Consider the following 19,080-nt stretch of genomic DNA (forward strand, 5'->3'; position numbering starts at 1 on the left):
AGATCAGTGGTTTGTCAACAGAACCTCCAAGAGGAATACCTTTATATTACATACTCACATATTCAGCTTAAGAAATAAAATAAGGACAAATCATATTGATGAGCTCTCCAAATTCCAGCTAAGAGTTGACAGGAGCCGATGAAATGTATATGTTTACTTTTAATGTTTTATTCAGTATAATGCCCTGGATAGAAATTAACTTTCTTTGCTTCTATTTCATGTTGCTCCACTTGCCTTGAAATGGGGACTGCAAGCTCTTTGATAAACAGATCATCTAATTCACTCTACCATGGTGTCTGTAATTACCTATGATTCCTTAGTGAATTCTAACAGATATTCCCTCCCCCTCCTACCCCTTTACACTGTGACTGAATCCTGTGCTGCAAAAAGCTATGCACCATGGGCCTGGTCCAAAGCTCACTGAAGCCAATAGGAGTCTTTCCATTGACTTCAATGATCTTTGGATCAGATCCCCATCTTGTTTTGCACACAGACGCTGATGGGTCATGCAGTGAAGTGCAAACCTACAAAGGTGCCGTCACTGCTAAGAATTATATAGGCCAACAAGAGTAAAATGTATCAATGTCACATTAACAGAAATGTTATTTTTTATGTTTTCTGGTTCTTTATTGTTCTAATCTTGGACAACTTTAGGATTTATCCTTGTCTCTTCTTTCAAGTGATAAAGGGACATTGTTATGGCAAGAAACGTGCCCTTGTGATCACTGACATTCTGCATGCCTACGGGATGTGTAGCAGGGGGTGCAAGATCTTTAAAAATAAGAGCCTAAAGTCAAGCTCCTAAATGCAGATTAGTCACCTAAATAAGTCACCTAATTTTCTCAAGCGATGATTATCCAGCAGCTCCCCCTGGTTTCAATGCAGAGCCTCGTAGGTGCAGTGTTATGCCTTACATTGTAACTGCAGTCAGAGGGTAGGTTCCAGATGGATGTTCTATCAATCCAAACTATAGTACATACATTGTCCCTAAGGAGTTAAATAAGGAAGTGCTGTATTGTGTTTCTTTTATACTGGCAAGACCTAGAGGTGACAATAAAATGGAGCGTGTTGATGTTTTAACTATTCAGAATTTACATGAGGACCCCCAGGATGCTGCTTTTGAGCAGGCTGAGGATGCAAAACCACTTGTAAACATGTGCAGAACTGGCTCTTCCTATAAATACAGACGCTCAGGCAACCACCCTTGAAATTTACAATATATCATATTTTGCAGTGTTATTTATTCACAGTTTTTAGCTGTTTAGTACAATGAACCAGACATGCTGAAAAGATGGGATTTCCAAGTCCACTTGTATAGGAAGTACAGTAGAAAAGGCACATGATTATTCATCATAGGAGTTGTGCACCAGTCAATAACTTAAAGCTAAAAAGCTATCCATCAGAGGATTCTTTTTAATGAGGCAGTAGAGGGAACTCCCCTTTGAACTCATCACAGACACAGCTGTCTTTTAATTCCTCTGGGAGAGCTGGAATGAGCCCACTTCTCTGTTCTGTTTGACCATCCCAAGATTTCCAGGGCATCCATTGATCTGAGGGACAGTCAGGCAGGATGCTTATTTGCCTGTTTGTCAACCAGTGCCTAATAGTCCATGGCCCTGGGTAGTCAACTCCTTTTCATAGTAGTCTGCTTTAACACAAATGCCTTGAAGGGTATCGCACACCGAGCAATGGACGATGGCAGAGGTGATAGCTTCTCAACCCCTGTAGTCAATGTCGACCATGTTTTATCCAGTTTCTAATCATCCATTTTTGCCCCGAGCACCTTTGTACCACAAGTCTGAGCCCAAAATTGGCATCCTTTGACATTTCCACTTCTAGACACCGTCCAGTGTTTCTGCTGATGATTGGACCATTCTGAATTGAAGAAAGAAAAACATTAGCACTGAGGATTTGTCCCACGCTACCCCATGGCTGATTTTTGCATTACAGTCTTTCCATTATTCAGGTATTTGAGTGAGGAATGAGCCTGCATTTGTGGTTGGTTGCTGACAGAGTTGTGCTTGGCAGTGTGGCTAGAACAGAGATTTCTAAAGCAGAACAACTTAGCTGTGCTAAGGCTCCTTGGGATGAACCTCTGCTAAGAAAGGTGGGACGGGACAGTCTGTAAATATGCAGCGTGATCACTTTCTACTGGGAAGAGTTTAGAGCCCAGTAAGTGGATTCATAGAAGGCAAATCCTGCTCTGCCTGAAGTCTCCGGGAAGAGGTTTGGGTCCACACACAGACCTGGTGTGATGACACAGGTGCATATGGCAGCTGTAACCAGTTGGAGGCAGTGCAGGAGTCACAAAGTCTATCCCTTGCTGTTTCAAAAGCCTCTCTGACAGCTAGCCACACGTTCCATTTGTAGATCAGTTCAGAGAAGCTGAAGACATCCTTAACTGAGCTCTGATGCCTTCACGGGGACATTGTAACTTTGAGAATCTTACGCAAAATGATTTTTTTCTCCCTGTCTATCCGTCAGCACAAAACAAAGATGTCATAAAAGCTGGGGAGGCAGTGGGGTCTAGTGGATATGGCACTGGAGTAACAGTCAGGATGCTTGGATTCTATTCCCAACTCTGCGGCAAACTGGCTGCATGACCTTGGGCAAACCGCTTCACCTTTGCCTCGTTTCACCCTCCTGCTTTGAGTCTGTTATGTCTATTTAAGACTTTAGGCTGTCTGTGACAGGGGCTGTCTCTGGTCTCTGTGTTTGTACAGTGCCCAGCGCAAGGGGGAGCTCTGCTGATGGCATGACATAGCCCAGGGGATGCTGGCTTTCATGGCTGAAGTTCTCTTACAGTAAGGACTCTACACTTTGCCAGTACGCATTTGAAACGGTAACACCCTATGTCATTGTTTTTCTATTCAACTGAGAATTTTAAAACCAGCCTTTGACTCCAAGGGCACATCTATGTTGCAGCCGGGCGTGCAATTTGCGGCTCAGTTAGACATACTAACCCTAGCTGGACGCTAGCTAGCTCGCCCAAACAGAAATGAGGATGGGGTAGTGTAGGTTTGAGCATGAGCTGAACAATCCTGCCTGACCCACCTGGGCATGTACTTCTATTTTAATGAGATAGTTGGAGTATAGCTAGCGTGGGTCCTTCTACGCAAGCTGCCATTCCCACCCCCGGCTGCAATGTAAATGTATCCTCAGTGGAGGGGTAAGTGTGTGTGTGTGTGTAAAAAAGAGTTGACGCAACCTCAATATCTTTCCACCTGGTCTGGTGTCTTGTCTTGTGAGCTCTGAGCTCTCTCTCTTTTCCTGACCGTTCCGAAGAACCTGCGGTTGGAGATATATAATCTGTGCAAATAATGTGCTTTGCTTTTGATTAGCAGCAAACAACTGCATGGATTCCCTATTAACTAGAGCAGGCGCTCCTGTCTAATTCATAGACCACAAACATCTTTGAAAGCTCTCTTCCGTACCTGTGTAAAATCCCAGAGTCTTTGTGCTGGTCTCAAGACATCTTCACATTTCTTCAGAGTTGGGGTCCTGCCTTTCCCATCATCAATGAGACATTTGGAGTCAGGCAGAAAGGCCGTGGAGCCCAGAGGCCCTAACTGCAGGAGCCCTTCAGAACTATATCGGACAAGCTGGAAAAAAGAAGGAAGAGAAAGACAACCCATGGTTTAAGCCATATCAGCACCACTAGAGACTTCCAGTGCCAAAGGCTGGAAAATTATGCTCACCCACCACATTTTCAACTGTGGTTGCTTGTTTTGGGTGCCCTCCTTTGGACAACTAGGGCCTGAGTTAAGGTGTGCCAACTTCAGAGGGAGTTGAGGCTGGACTAACTTACACCAGGGGATGGTTAGAATATAGGGAGCACACAAATGGCTTAAAGCAACCCTGGCCCCACCATCCATTTCTGACCCAAACGCAGGAATGGAACAAATGGGAACAGGGCCCAGTAGCTCCTTTGTGTTATCCCTTGTGGTTGGAGTGCTCTATTCCAGCACATACTTTTTATGCAGAGAGGGAGTAAAACATATATTACCAGCATGGCATTGCTCATAAGACATATAGTTCTTCCTCCTTCTCCCCACCCTCCCAAAAGAAAAAAAAAAACAATGTTGCAAAAGGGCAATCAAGAAAATGAAGTAATCAATATGTAAATCATAACCACTCTCGAATCCACTCGGTGGGAATTGATTTAACAAGGACACAATGGCAATTTGCCACGCAGTTGTTCTTAAGAGCTCTGTCAGAGCCTATTGATAGCAACCACTCTAATTAGTTTTTGTAAATAAACATTATGGGAAAAAATCCATCAGCACAACTTGTACATCAGGTATCCAAAAATAAGAGGAGGAAAACAGTCAATTAATGAAGGAAATAGCAGATCTGCTAACGGATGCTTCAGGTCTGGACAACAATGAGCTAGACTTGGTTGAAGTTTAGTGGTGTGGTAAATGCTATTGGCTATAATTAAAGGGTTTAGTAAATGACATCTCTTATTTTTGAGCTTTTGTTAATAAAGAAAAAAGTTTAAACAGGCTGCATGCAAACACTAATGGCTTAACACACACAACAAATGATACACTCGTTAATATTTCCTGTAGGAGTATAATGACCTTCAGAATTTACCGTTTCTTATACGTGTGTGTGTGTGTGTGTATAAAATGACTATTTCACTTGTTTGAAGCCATTGTCCATAAAAGGGCCCAGTCCAGGACAAATAATGTGCAGCAGGAGATGTGAAAAATGGATCTTTTGGAGCTGTCAGTATGTGGAAACAAGGATTCATTTTATGACATTAGGGCCTGGTTGGGGGAAAATATTAAAATATCAAGAGGAGGGCCATTGCTGCTCGTGACTACGGGTTGCTTGTACATCAGGCAGTACCAACATATCCATGATGGTGGTAGGTTCTCATTGCATTTCATAAATGGAATATGATAATAATTAATAGTACTTTCCACATAGTTATAAAACAGCCTTTCATCAGAAGACTCCAAAGCACTTTTTAAACATCTTAAATTTCATAACAACCTCCCCCCCCGCCCACTCAGGTGGAGAAATGTTTTGTCCATTTTACAACCAGATAAATTGAGCCACAGAGAGGTTAAGTGATTTGCCTTTCTTGAAATGGGGAAGTATTTTTAGTGTCCTTTTATAGACTGGTCAGGTAACATGTTCACAATCACGAGTCATAGAGGTCAGGAACGTGTTCAAGATTACACAACAAGTCGAAGTGAGCCAGGAATAGAACCCAGGAGTCCTAGCTCCCAGTTCCTCTTTCCTAACCACTATCAAATGCTTTTTCTCCTCTATAAACTGTTTTGAATTTTTTAGTTAAATAGTAAGAGCATATTCTGCCCTTCTCAGTTACATCAATGTGATTCTGGGATAACTTTGTTGTGTCAAATTCCGATCAATCGCTTGTTTAAATCCGGGGTAACTCCACTGATACCTCGATTTACATGTAAATGAGATCAAATGCTGGTCCCCGGGCTCTCAATTTAACCATGAGCAGAATTCAGCTCTAAGGAGATAGCTAACTGGTGGCTCACATTTAGTATGAGACAGAGCAAAATCTTCAGCCATTGGAGAAATGCAATTATCACCCAGAAATTCACTGCCTGTCTGATCTTATTGCTGTTATGAGACTGAAAATACTTAAAAAGGAATGGAAGGAAGGTCGTGAACCCTTGGCATTTACTGGATATTACTGACCAGGGCAAGTGATGATATCATTAAGGACCAATCAAAAAGCTCTAATTAAAACCTATCTTTCTAAAGATATTTCCTCATTCTTATTAGCCTCAGCAAGCACATACTGTGAATAATCATATCTTCCCAGTGGCAAAAGAGCTTTGTCTGTTCACTTTGAGACCAGAGGTCCTTTGACAGAGCATGTGTTCAATGTTACCACCTGCCACTTTTGTTCAGTGCATTCATGTGGAGCAAGGACTTAGGCTGGAGACTGCATCAGAGAAAGCAGTAGAATAACCCCATGAGGATTTCTCTTGTGGATGAGTAAATGACATCAGTCAGTGCACTGTCTGTACATGGTAAATCAAGGTATATAAGACACCTTTTCTTGCCTTTTTGGGGAAGTGTTTAAAGCAGGCAAACTAGTTCAACGTCTGAATGGTCTGTCAGCTCACACAAGTGAACTTCTTTTCCTTCCATACAAGGGTAAAATCTGTTGGGTTTTCCAAAGTTCTGCATATGTCACACTTCCAACTCACCGGGAAGGATGAGCAGAGAACGAGACGCAGGTGTGGCTGTGAACTGCAGACACGGCAATATGGTCGGCTTGTGCTATTGTAGTTTTTATGTATCCTCCTCTCCCCCGCACAACTCTAAATCAAAATATTCACTGAAAACCAGTTAATTTGCCCTAGCTAGCCAACTAAGTCCAGTGTTGATAATCAGCTACATGATCTATAGTCCAGGGTCAATTTCCCCTGTGGATCAGAGCACTCTGTGGCTTAAATGACAAGAATTTGCCACTGCAAGCCCTATAATAAACAGCTTTTCTGTGATAAAATATTTCATTTCCTTTTGAATCCCTACAGCCTAGAATTGTGTGTGCTGAACATCACAGGAACGAGCATGTTCGGATGTTATAATATTTATAGGGCAGACCCATCAAATACAGATAACCTGCTAAGTAATAGTACACCTCTTCCCCATTATAATGCTACCCGATATAACACGAATTCGGCTATAACGCGGTAAAGCAGCGCTCCGGCGGGGCAGGGCTGCGCGCTCCGGCGGATCAAAGCAAGTTCAATATAAGGCGGTTTCACCTATAACGCGGTAAGATTTTTTTGCTACCGATACAGCATTGTATCGCGGTAGAGGTGTATTTCTGCTTAGGTTTCATATAGGAAATATATATATATATAGGGTGAAAGATACAGCCAGTCTACAGAAGCACCTGCTACCGTGACAGAATGAAGGCTACAGCCAAAGAACAGATCAATGCTCTCCGTTATCTCAGTAGATGAAAATGGTCCCATTTGTGCCATTGTTGTAAAGGGGATGTCAAGGGTTTAGTCATCAAGGATTCATATTTTCATTTGAGTCACATTGGCCATGAAGACTTCGGTCCACCATGCAAGACCTTAACACAATAATAAGAAGCACCGTTCTTAGCATGCACTCCTGTAAGGATTAGAGTTAAAAACTGATGCCCACAATCAGATGGTTGATAAAATGTAACAGCCCTCCAATTACTCCAAACTTGCATATGGCTAACAGATCCTAAAACATCCCAAGAATTAGTCATCAGTGCTAAAGTACTTTCATATTAAAGTAAGCGGTTTAATACTGTAGATCGGAAAAAAGGGGCAAAGACAATGCTTCAATTCCCCTGTGGCCTTCCTTAACAATATAAATAAGATCTGGAGCGTTGATGCCAAATTGTTGGAGTGTTATTGGATTTTGTCAGATATTGTAAGTCAGACAGAGAAATCTCTCTGCAGAATCTGAATGGATGCAATAGAAAATGTTAGTTCTTTCTCTGACTAACATTATACTTTCTATCAAGGACAGAGAGGATGCAGAGGGGAGTTTAGCGAGCTAACTTCAACTCTGGTGATCATTCACTGAGGTCGCTTTAACTACACCAAGGATGAAATTAGTCCATACTGTCCTACCTGACTGTGTGGAACTCATTTGTTTCTTCTTCATATGTATTGTGGTGGCATTTTGAGGCCCCAACAGAGATCAGGTCTGATTGTGCTAGGTACTGTACATACATCTATTGAAGAAACAGTCCCTGCCATCAAGAGATTATAATCTAAACGAACAAGATAGAATAAAGGTGGGGGAAAGGAAGTACTATTATCCCCATTTTATACTGGGGATCTTAGGCAAAGAGGTTACACAGGGAATGAGACCACGTATTGAACACAAACCTCATGAATTCCAGAGCCTGGCCTTATACTAATATTTTATAGTATGTTTCTTTTTTTTTAATCACCTAACACACATTCATAAGGCTGTGTTAATTGATTTAGAGAAAAGCTGAAGGCTGAGCTGAAGTAGCGAGATATATACCGCAACTGTTGAATTACAAGTTCTATTCAGAGGGTTCAACCTTTGTGGGATATTCTTCCACTTTGACCCCTGCTGCCCAACCAGAAGAGCATCTATACATTCTCACTGCGGCATGGGCTGTAACATGTTGGGCCAAATTCTTCCCTGGTGTAACTCAACTAAAGTCAATGGCATTTAACCCTTTCATTTCTCTCTATAAAACCAAGTATAACAATGTCTCGATGCAGATTATGTCCCTGCTCATTTTACATGTGCATCTTCCGTTGTCCAGAATGAAAACAAAAATATGTTTTTGAGACTGGCATGAGGCTGAAGCTTAGCCGAGCTTTTCCTTTTTATCAGAGAAGAGCTAAGTGATCCATAAGTGAAACTGAAGCCAAGTGTTCTATTAAATACCTCAAGATAAAATCCTCTGATTATCTGTTGTACATGTGACACTACAGGATTTTTTCTTTCCACCGTTCAGGAACCAGAGTGGAATGAGAACACCGCCAGAGGTTATTTATCAAAGCAACCATCTCCAGTTTAAAAATAGTAAGCAGTGCTATCTCTGGAAGCTGTCACCCTTCTTACTTTCTGAGAAGGAAAAGCTAGCTTTTAATTCAAGGTTGGTAGCTTAGAGTGTCTGCCCCACCTAATTTTCATTCCACAGAGAGACAAAATGTGAAGATCTCCACATGCTAAGCTAACTGTTGTAGGAATTACCACACTGACGGACTTTGGCCGTTTTTGAAATTAAACTTTTTTTTTAAACTTCCAATGCTGTTTTGTCTTCCGGGGCTAATTTTAAAGCAGGCTACCTCATCTGTCAACCTGTACTGTAAACAAGAGAGAAAGTCACCTTGGAGTCTGAAACTTCCAGCCTACCCGTGAGCATAAAGAAATGATGAACAAACATATAGATTTGTACAGAACCAAACCGACATGCAGATGCCAAGAAGACAAGCAATCACGCTTTCATCCATCCACGGTTCCAAACAACTGACCACACCATCCAGTGTGCAACTCCAGGACACCAGAGCACTGTCAAGTAAATTGTTAAATATCTGCCCTCAAGCAACAGTTTAAGCGAGGCCTTTCATCTACTCCTTTCCCCTCTGTTTCTGTAGCTACAGTGCTGCAGGAATCCAAATGTTGAGCTCTCCTCTTTCTGCTTGATCTATATGCCAAGAGAGTTCTCATTTCCCCATCGGCAGTGACTCATCTCTGTACCAGTGGGGGAATGTGTATGCATGGCGGGGGGAGGAAGGGGAGTTGCTGTAGGTTGTTCATCAATACTTTTATGTCCCTGGCTACCATTTTCCCTCTTATTAAATCCCCTTCCTCTTTCACACACTGTATAATAATCAGGGCCACCTCACAGCATTCGAGATAGACACTGAATTCCTTTGATTCTGTGCCACCACTCGCAGATAGCGGATGCAGGAGTGTATATAAACTCTGCACTCTGCAGCCACTCTGCAATGCTCCCAGCCCAAATTAGGCAGGAATAGGAGAGCCTGGAAATGATTCTCCTATGAGACAGCATATCTTCCACTGACTGCCTCATCTTCTCGTTCAGAAGCGATTCTATAGTAACGGTTCATTAGACAGCAATGCAAACCGATGAGCATTTGAGCTGGTGGTGCAAGATGGCAAACTTGCAGACCAGTCTTAGCAGTTCAAGATTCCTGTCATGCTTTATTTCTTCCCTAAAAACTCTTAAACCCTATGCCACATTTTGCATGTTCTTCAGCCATCTCTTGTCCAGCAATAACTCACTCTAGTTTAACTACAGGTGTGTCTTTAAATTTGGTTAAACCAGTGCAAAACCCTGTGTCCACACGGTTCACTTGGTTTAAACTTGGCTTTTATGGATTTAGCTTGAGTCAATTCCTTGACAAGTTAAGCTAGTGGTAAGCCAGCGGTAACTGGTGTCAAAAGTGTTAAAATGGTGTCACAGGAGTTAAAATCAGTGTAACTAAATCTATTTTAGTTAAACTGGTGCAACTTATGCATGAAGATAAGACCTTACCTAGTGAAAAAAATACACACACTGAGAGAAGTTTTGTAAATGGTGTGGATTAAAGAGTTAAAGGTGGAATGGTTGGGGTGTCTTTGGCTAGTTGTATGGTGAAGGTTACGGTTCTAGCATATGCAACACCAAGAGTCAAAAGGCCAGGTTGTGGAAAAGGAGGATAGAATGAATAATACAATCATAGCTGCTGATTCAGCATGTGCTTAATTTTAAGCATGCAATTCCTCACTGGCTTCAATGAGACTTCTCACATACTTACAGTTAAGCACATGCTCCAGTACCTGGCAGAATCGGGGCCACGAAATCTAACCGATCATGGGATGAGTATTGAGCTGCCTTCACGGCAGTGAGAGGCACAAAGCAGTGGTGATAATCCAGCTGGTGAAAACAAGTGCCAGGTCTAGACGGGATATAGTCTCACATGCAGTAGGAGGACGAAAACAACCCAGCTCAATACAATACAGGCATCTTATGTCTAATGCACAAGACTTAAAATGAAAGGAACTCAAAGCTAAACATGCCAGGCAACTATATTTATCCATGCTGATTACAGAGGGGTTTTAAAAACGATTTAACCAAGCAAAATGCTAGCTGTCAACACCTTTCATACTATCTACTTGAATATCCGTGACGAGGGTTTGTGCAGCTGCGGGTCCTCACACTGAATTAATTTTGTAAATTGTGGTGAGCTGATACAACTTTTCCAGCTGTGTAATCATTAATTAACTTGGCTGCATGTGAGTGACTCCAATCCGTGCTTATCTGCACAATGCTCAACTTAGATAACACAGCACCTCTCCATACAGCTTGGTGTTTCTTAAAGGATGTAAACTAAACTGGGGGGGAAAAAAAAAGGAAATGGATAATAGTATTGGATGATCCAGTAGATTAACTCCTCCACTTTTCTGATTTACTTTCCCTAAATATAATTCTCAGGCACTGGAAAAAGACACTTGTAAAGAGTGATGGTGCTACCAGAAGAGGTGTGCAAACAGAAGAGGGAGGTAGTGTGATCTGGTAGGGAAGGTGTTGGGCTGGGAGTAAGGAGAACTGGGATTGGTTCCGGGCTCTGCTGGCATGAAGGGCAAGTCATTTCACTTTTCTGCACTTCTATTTCCCCTCCTATCCTATGTCTTGTCTATTCAGATTGCAAGCTTTTTGGAGCAGTGACTGTCTCTTCCTATTGTTTGTACAGTCCTGACCCCCTTTCCCCCAGTGCTACTGTAATATTAATAACAACAACAGAGTTTCAACATTTCTCTCAAAATATGACTGCAGTAGGTATTGAGTATCTGAATGCAAGAGGTTTTAGACAGCAAACATCCCCAGCCTGATGTACTGAACAGAACCATCAGTAGCAAATTTTGCACAGGGCTATGAAACAATTCTTGTCCTACCTCCAGCCCTAAGGGATTTAGGGGAGGGGTTAGTGAGCAAACTTCTTGCTCACCTTCCCTCACTGTTGGGCTCCAGGGCTTTTCAGGACTCAACAGATCTTTGCCATGTTGGCTGTCTCTGCAAGATCAAGAATTCTGGGGCTCCCATGCTCACACTCGAGAGAAGCATAGTTTATTACCTCCTTTTGACACATCAGTTCTCGTGGGAAAGAACGAGTCTGGTCCATCATACACTGAGCACTATAGCTGCATGATGGAAGTGCTAATTCAGTGGGAAGAATTCCCAACCCTCAGAAGAGAATCCGTATCATCTACTGGGCAGTGCCATGTGATCCTGAAAGGCAAGGGGGACTTGTTATGTCCCACATGAAATGAACTAAGAGCCTGCTGGAAAGGCCTGGGAGAACCTGGTCTCTGCTAGACATTAACTGAAGCTTAAGACCAGTAGACGTTGGGGAAATGACTACTCTGCTTTTCATGCTGTTGTTCAACCTTAGCAACTTCCTAAACCACAACTGATGCATCCCATCCCTGTTTCTTTCACGAGCGAAGTGTATTGTATCAAATGAGAGAGTCAGGGTGACCCACTTCTAGGTTGAACCTGCAAAATAAATTACAGTCAGAACCATTTACCTCACTATCTCCATCACTACTGGCACTAGGCAGCATATTAGCGATTGAAAAGAGACCTTCTACGAGGACTTTAAACTGGGACCTTCTGGGTAAAATAAAATTGTGCTAGAGATTGAACTCTTTGTATGAGCCTTGGCAGCCTCTCACTGAAACGGACTCTTCCTGGAAATCTCATTTGCATCTAATTAAGAAACTCTATTTTGTTATCTTCACCAAAGGCTACTCCATCTAAATTTACTCTGAAAGAGTCAGTCAAGTGTCCTGTAATGAGACCACCAAGGTGGATACTTTGGCAGTGTGAATTGAGCATCTATCCACTTTGCTGTAATAAGCAACGACCTGTCACTGGCTTGCAATTAACCACAATAGGCAATATTTATATTTTGAAAATCTTGCTATGCTTCCATGGTAATGTACAAGCTAAGATTCCAAGCCAATAATATGTATGGTTGAACGTCAGCTAATTGTTTAGTTGGTGATAAGGTCAGACTTTATTTATGCACGAATGACTGTTCATTAATGCAGGTCTGATTTAGATGGTGCTTCAACAGAAATTAAAATGACATCACAGAAAAAACCAAAGTCCTGGATTTAAATAATATCTATGTTCATTAAAAAAAGGAAAGTAACAGCAATACAAGTATGGGAGGAAGAGATTTCATTTTAAAACCTCAAAACATTTGTAAGAAAAAAATTATATACATTGGGCCCAATTCAGGAAATAAACCTTGATTAGAAAAGCACTGAAGCATACAAATTAAAAATAATTTTCATAATAATCTTAATTTAAAACATGTGCTTAAACACCACTTACATCAACTTTAAGCATGCGCTTCACTCCATCCCTATTCAGCAATGCACATAAGCATCCGCTTAAGGTTAAGCTCATGCTTAAGTGCTTTCCTGAATAGGGCCTTACTGGTCTACTCTAAAGCTCAATTAAGTCAATAGGACTATTCGTGTGAGCAAGTGATAACCAACATGTGAAAGGGTTGTACACTCTAACCTGAATTAGCTAAATCTAGTATTTTGCAATGGGTCTCTGAGTTATAAGAACAAATTAACAAGGTTCTACTCTTTTCTTTAATTGACATCTTCAGAACATAGATTTAGATAGTAAATTACATAGTTCTTTGATTACTATAGTGAGAACAAAATGGCTGGATTTTGTTCAATTAAATTCTTATGGTGTAGCCACACATTTTCATTTAGGATTTAGAGAAAATTTTGTGGTATAATTATTATAGGTCAATATATTTGTGAAAGTATCCCCTATAAATTGGAAAAGCATGTGCCTAATATCCCACTCTCTTTGTTTGGCTAATATTGTACTGGGATCAGTGCTGTTCAACATATTAATAAATGATCTGGAAAGAGAGGTAAACATTGAGGTGGCAATGTTGGCAGACAATACAAAATTACTCAAGATAGTTAAGTCCAAAACTGACTGCAAAGAGTTATAAAGGGATCTCACAAAACTGGGTGACTGGGTAACAAAATGGCAGATGAGATTTAATGTTGATAAAGTAATGAATGTTGGAAAACATAATCCCAACTACACATACAAAATAATGGGGTCTAAATTAGCTGTTATTACTCAAGAAAGAGATCTTGGAGTCACTGTGGATAGTTCTTCAAAGACATCTGTTCAATGTGCAGTGACAGTCAAAAAAGCTAACAATGTTAGGAACCATTAGGAAAGGGATAAGACAATAAGACAGAAAATATCACAATGCCACTATATATATCCATACTACGCCCACACCTTGAATACCGCATGCAATGATGGTTGCCCCATCTCAAAAAAGATATATCAGAATTGGAAAAAGTACAGAAAAGGGCAACAAAAATGATTAGAGGTATAGAACAGGTTCCATATGAGGACAGAGTAAAAAGACTGGAACTGTTCAGCTTGTAAAAGAGATAACTAAAAGGGGATATGATAAAGGTCTACAAAATCATGAATGCTGTGGAGAAAGTGAATAGGGAAGTGTTATTTACCCCTTCACTTAACACAAGACCAGGGGTCACCCAATGAAATTAATAGGCAACAGTTTAAAACAACCTAAGGAAGTAATCCTACACCACAACGCACAGTCAACCTGTGGAATTTGTTGCCAGGGGATGCTGTGAAGGCCAAAAGTATATCTGGGTTCAAAAAAGAATTAGATAAATTCATGGAGGATCGGTTCATCAATGGCTATTAGCTAAGATGATCAGGATGCAACCCCATGCTCTGGGTGTCCCTAAGCCTCTAACTGCCAGAAGCTGGGACTGGGTAACAGGGGATGTATCACTCCATAATTGCCCTGCTCTGTTCATTCCCTCTGAAGTATCTGACGGTCACTGTCAGAAGACTGGATACTAGGCTAGATGGACCATTGGTCTGACCCAGTATGGCTGTTCTTATTTTCAAATGTTAATGTACTATTGTGAGATTGTATAGACCTTCTTTAGCAGGAACACTCAATTAATACAATCTCTGGAAGGTATGAGGCAGTTCAAAGATCCTTCTGGAACAATGTGTGTGAACTGGATTTCCTTATGAAATATCCTGAGGTGAGGGAAATGCAAATTCTCCCTCTCCAAACCAACTTTTGGAAGATATGCCTTGGGGAGATATGTGTATACTAGTTCAAACTGGATTCTACAAAGAGGAGTAAGACAAAGAAAAGACTTTGGGATAAAAATCCTGAGTTTAGGCTGACTTGGGGCTTTCTTTCTGACCCAGCAAATGGACATGTCCCCTGGTCCATGGAGGACCTCCATCCTTAGGAGAGGATTGGAAGGAGTTAGCTTACTGAGGCCTCATAAGATTATGTGCTTTTTCTGAGCTGAAGTGCTGTTGAACTTGTGACCTCAAGGAAGGCCCTAGGGAAAGGTGTTGAAAGATTGCTGTTGCCAGCACCCACGAGAGAGTGGGGATGAACTCTGGTAAGCTTATTAGCATGCGTGTAGCTTCTTTCATTGTTTTTAATGTTTTTTCTGTGTTGTGCTTTTTCCTGTAGGAATAAAGTAGGCTTGCCTAGAAAACTCTATGTGGTAACTTATATCTGTAGCAATCATTCAGTTACTAGTCTCTAAGGAGAAAGGAAGCAGGTCTGTTTAGGCAGACTCTCTTTGCTGGGAAATATACAGTGAAGGCAAGGAACTGTGCAGCCTGGAAATACCCTTGTCAGAAGAGAGAGATGTGGGTCTCCATCCAAGAGAGGCAACAGCTGGGGAGCTGGAAGCCTGGGAGTAGGTGCCCTCGCTGAACCACTGAGGGGAGCTAGAGGTGCAGTGGCCCTGACCTGTGATGTTACAGGTATAGTGTAAAGTACAACATAGTATAAAGTCTAGGCTAGCCTAAAAAAACCCCCAAACATTTTAAAGGACTCTCTGGGTCTCATCACTCCCTAGATAGTTATGCTATGGATCTTTGCAATTCCAACATGATCTGTTTTTGATGGTACACCAAACGCCCAATGACCATTGAGATTTATATCTGTGGCACACACATACCACCAAACCCAGTTAGGGTTGCCACTAGATCTGGGAGAAGAATGGGGAAAAATGTTTTGAACATATTTTCATCAAAGAAGGTCACGGCATTGCAAACATTTGTGACTTATTCACCCAGCTTCTAATGAAAAGACATTACCCCAAATTATTCCATTCAAAAATATGATCTAGTGGTGAAGTCACTTACCTGAGACTCAGGATAGCTGGGTTCAATTCCCAGCTCCGCCACAGACTCACTGTGCGACCTCTGAAAAGTCATTTATTCTCTCTGTGCCTCAGTTCCCCCTGGGGATACTACTACTTCCTTTGTCTACCTTGGCTATTTGCATTGTAAACTATTCCAGGCCTGGATATAGCTCACTATACGTTTTTACAGCTCGCACAATGAAGTTCTGACTGGGGCCTCTAGGCATTATTGTAATGCAAATAATTAACAAACCACCACTGCCACAATAATTGACTAAACTATTTAACTGGCTGACAGTTACCTGCATGATCCTTTTGAAGGACATATTCACACCAATGAGCGATACCGAGTTGGCACAGGCTGATATTGTACAGGTATGGAGGGAAAAAGCGCTGGGTTGCGATCCTGCTAGAATATCATAGATGACCTGACACGTGACAGGGGTAGCTGAATTATACCCACCCAAGGGGAAAGCTTTGGAACTCATCCTGCAATGTTAATGCAGGCAAAATTCCTAGGGCTGTATTGTTTAATCAGGTTCCGGCTTTCATAGCAGAAGGAATGACAATTCTGTAAAGTGAAAAATAGTTTTCAGCCGTGAAAAGAGCTTTCTGACTAAAGCTTGTTTCTTTGTGAAACTTGTTGGCATAGGAATAGCTGAAATGTTTTGACTGCTTATAAAAATGGCAAAACCATACATTCCATTAGCTTTACTTTATGTATGAAACATGTCACACAGTTTGATTGCCTTCTTCTCCAGGGGGAAAAAACCCATTTTAACAATCAACTGGGATTTTTGTGTGTAGGTGTGACATTTATTTACTGCTCATTGCTAATCAAACCAAGGACCCAATCCTGCAAGCATGTGCATGCTTAATTTAATCACTTGGGGCCTGATTCAAAGTCCACTGAAGTCAACTGAAAGTTTCCCATTGACTTCAGTGGGCGTCGGATCAGGCCCCTGAGCGACCTTATTCAATGGGACTAATCATGCGCATAAAGTTAAACACATGCATAAGCACTTGCAAGATTCAGGTCCAAATGAAACTTTTTGGTAGCAACTACTTTATAGATGCAAGCTCCCCCTGCTATATACAAAGGGGCACCCGTTTAACTAAAGGTAGGTTTTAAAAATGATTTAGTTGAGCTGGTGCGAAGAGCTGGGTGGAAAATCTTATTATGGTTTAAACCAAGCTTATTTTGATGTCGTTTAAATCAATTACAAGCAGGTTTAAGCTAGTCTGAAATAAGATACACAAACCAAAATAAGACTGTCCACACAGGGGCTTATATCAGTTTCACTAAACATGTGATGTATGTGCGGACAAGGCCTCAAAACCCTGTGTGGACATTCTTAAACACATTTAAAACTGGCTTACATCAGTTTAGCTTGTCTGATGCAAGGATTTGCTCCAATTACTCTAAGGAATTGCTCCAAGTCAGTTTTTAAACCACTTTTAATTAACCCAATGCATGTTCTGTGTATAGACGTGGCTTTGCTCTTTCAGCTTTCATTTGATCAATGCTGCCCCAGAAAAAAGATCCTCAGTTACTCAAAGGATAAACTAGTAGGCACCAAAAGCCCAAATTTTGCCAAAATCCATCAAATCACTTTTTGTTTCCTTTAAAGTTTCTTTGTTTAGGTCTGAGGCTTTCCACCACATAATGGTAACAAGAATTTTAGTCAATTTACCTGGGAGGACATTCCATGGCATGGGTAGAGGATCGCTTTGTCATCATCTTCTGCTCCCTGGTCTAAACAGTAGCCACTAGCTTTGCTGTTACGTACCTACAATGAGAGCAGAAAAACCAATTGCTTTAGGCACCGCTATCCATAATACAAGCCCAGTTGATTGAAACTTTATCGCTTTACAATTATCAAAGCAAAGAGGATATGAAGACGGTCAACATTTCTTTGAGGAAGGAAAACACTCTCATTCACCAGCAGTGACATTCCATTAATCCTTTCCTAGGACACTGGTAGAGACTTTGACATGAATAAACACAGCTGCATTATTAAAATGTGCTACAATCTTGCCAAACTATTAACTTGGACCAGATCTGTATTTTCAAGTAATTGCACAAAGAACATAAACCACTAAAATTCACTGTAAAAGCCACAGGCCAAATCTTGCTCCAAGTTATGCTTGTGTAAACCTAGATTAATTATGTTGATTTCAGTAGATTTACACTGGAGTAAATAAGGGAGAATTTAGTTCTCTATGCTGAAAACACGACTAATTACACCAGGATGTATCTGATAGTAGAGCACTTTATATGTTATTGCAGGGTGTATATAAAGCAAAACTATATATAATGAACCTTAGTTGAAGTAGGAACATATATAGTATGGGAGTAATGTACTGTGTTTGGTGTATTGTCATGAGACAACACAATAATAATAAATAGTACTGGGAGAATTTCTAAAGGTTCAAAGGTTAGGTGCAGGTCATCAACTAAACCAGAAGTTCAGATACTTTCCCAGACTCTATGGGCTTTATCAGTTTGAAAAATCAGGGTGAAAATATGGTGGGATTTCAGGTGTTTCTTCCTTCCTAGTCAGGCTAGAAATATCACACAAGCAGATTCTCTTATATTTTGGAATTGCCTGGAACCAGGGCGTGCAGATGAACATGAATATGTGACAAACACCTATTCTGATTTTACAAAGGAGTCACTTAACTGAACATCTTGAAACCATCAGCAGGTCAGGTTTAGTTCAGAGGGTGAGCAAATGTTCAGGCATCCAGATGTTATACAAATGACTGTGTAATTACTGCACAGGTATAATAAAACATCACACATAAAATACCAGAAACTCAATAAATACTGATTACTACATATACTACATAAAACATAACCGGCAATTTGGTGAGGGAATTAAGATATACCAACGGTTAAGCTTCAGTAGGATTATTTTACGACTAAGGTACTACACGGGCTAAAGAAGATGAACAGCTTTATGACTGGGCATTAAAGACTGTGAATTGTGTCAATAAGAAATATATTTTTACTGTTGTGTCCATCTACTCAATACATTTATTTTCCCTAAACTCACTAGAGTCCATAGACTACAGTGACCTCTCTTTCTCTAAGAAAATAACCAGAAGGGAAGATTTTTAATAACAAGTCATCCTTAGTGTCACCTACAGTACATTTCAACACAGACACAAGACTCCAGAGGAACTATGCCAATTTACATCTGCTAAATATCTGGCTTTGACTCTTTATCTTGATACATTTTAATAACTAAGATACTTGACCATCAAGCTTCCTGTTTAACTCAAGAACCTTCTATCTGATCACTCAATGGAAACAGA

General features: G+C 41.0%; 1 protein-coding gene across 6 annotated transcripts in view; it reads right to left on the reverse strand.

The window, feature by feature from the left end:
• Positions 1-1,204: 1,204 nt before the first annotated feature.
• Positions 1,205-19,080, reverse strand: part of GALNT9 (polypeptide N-acetylgalactosaminyltransferase 9) — a 681,070-nt gene continuing 663,194 nt past the window's right edge. For all 6 annotated transcript variants that reach the window (XM_034791125.1, XM_034791126.1, XM_034791124.1 and 3 more), the window contains 3 exons: positions 17,454-17,549; positions 3,435-3,602; positions 1,205-1,875 (listed from right to left, as the gene is read on the reverse strand). In XM_034791125.1, the coding sequence (XP_034647016.1) occupies positions 1,729-1,875; positions 3,435-3,602; positions 17,454-17,549 (411 nt within the window). In that variant the 3' untranslated portion in view covers positions 1,205-1,728. The remainder of the gene's footprint in view (positions 1,876-3,434; positions 3,603-17,453; positions 17,550-19,080) is intronic.

Source organism: Trachemys scripta, chromosome 15 (assembly GCF_013100865.1).
Source record: "Trachemys scripta elegans isolate TJP31775 chromosome 15, CAS_Tse_1.0, whole genome shotgun sequence".
Classification (NCBI taxonomy): Eukaryota; Metazoa; Chordata; order Testudines; family Emydidae; genus Trachemys; species Trachemys scripta.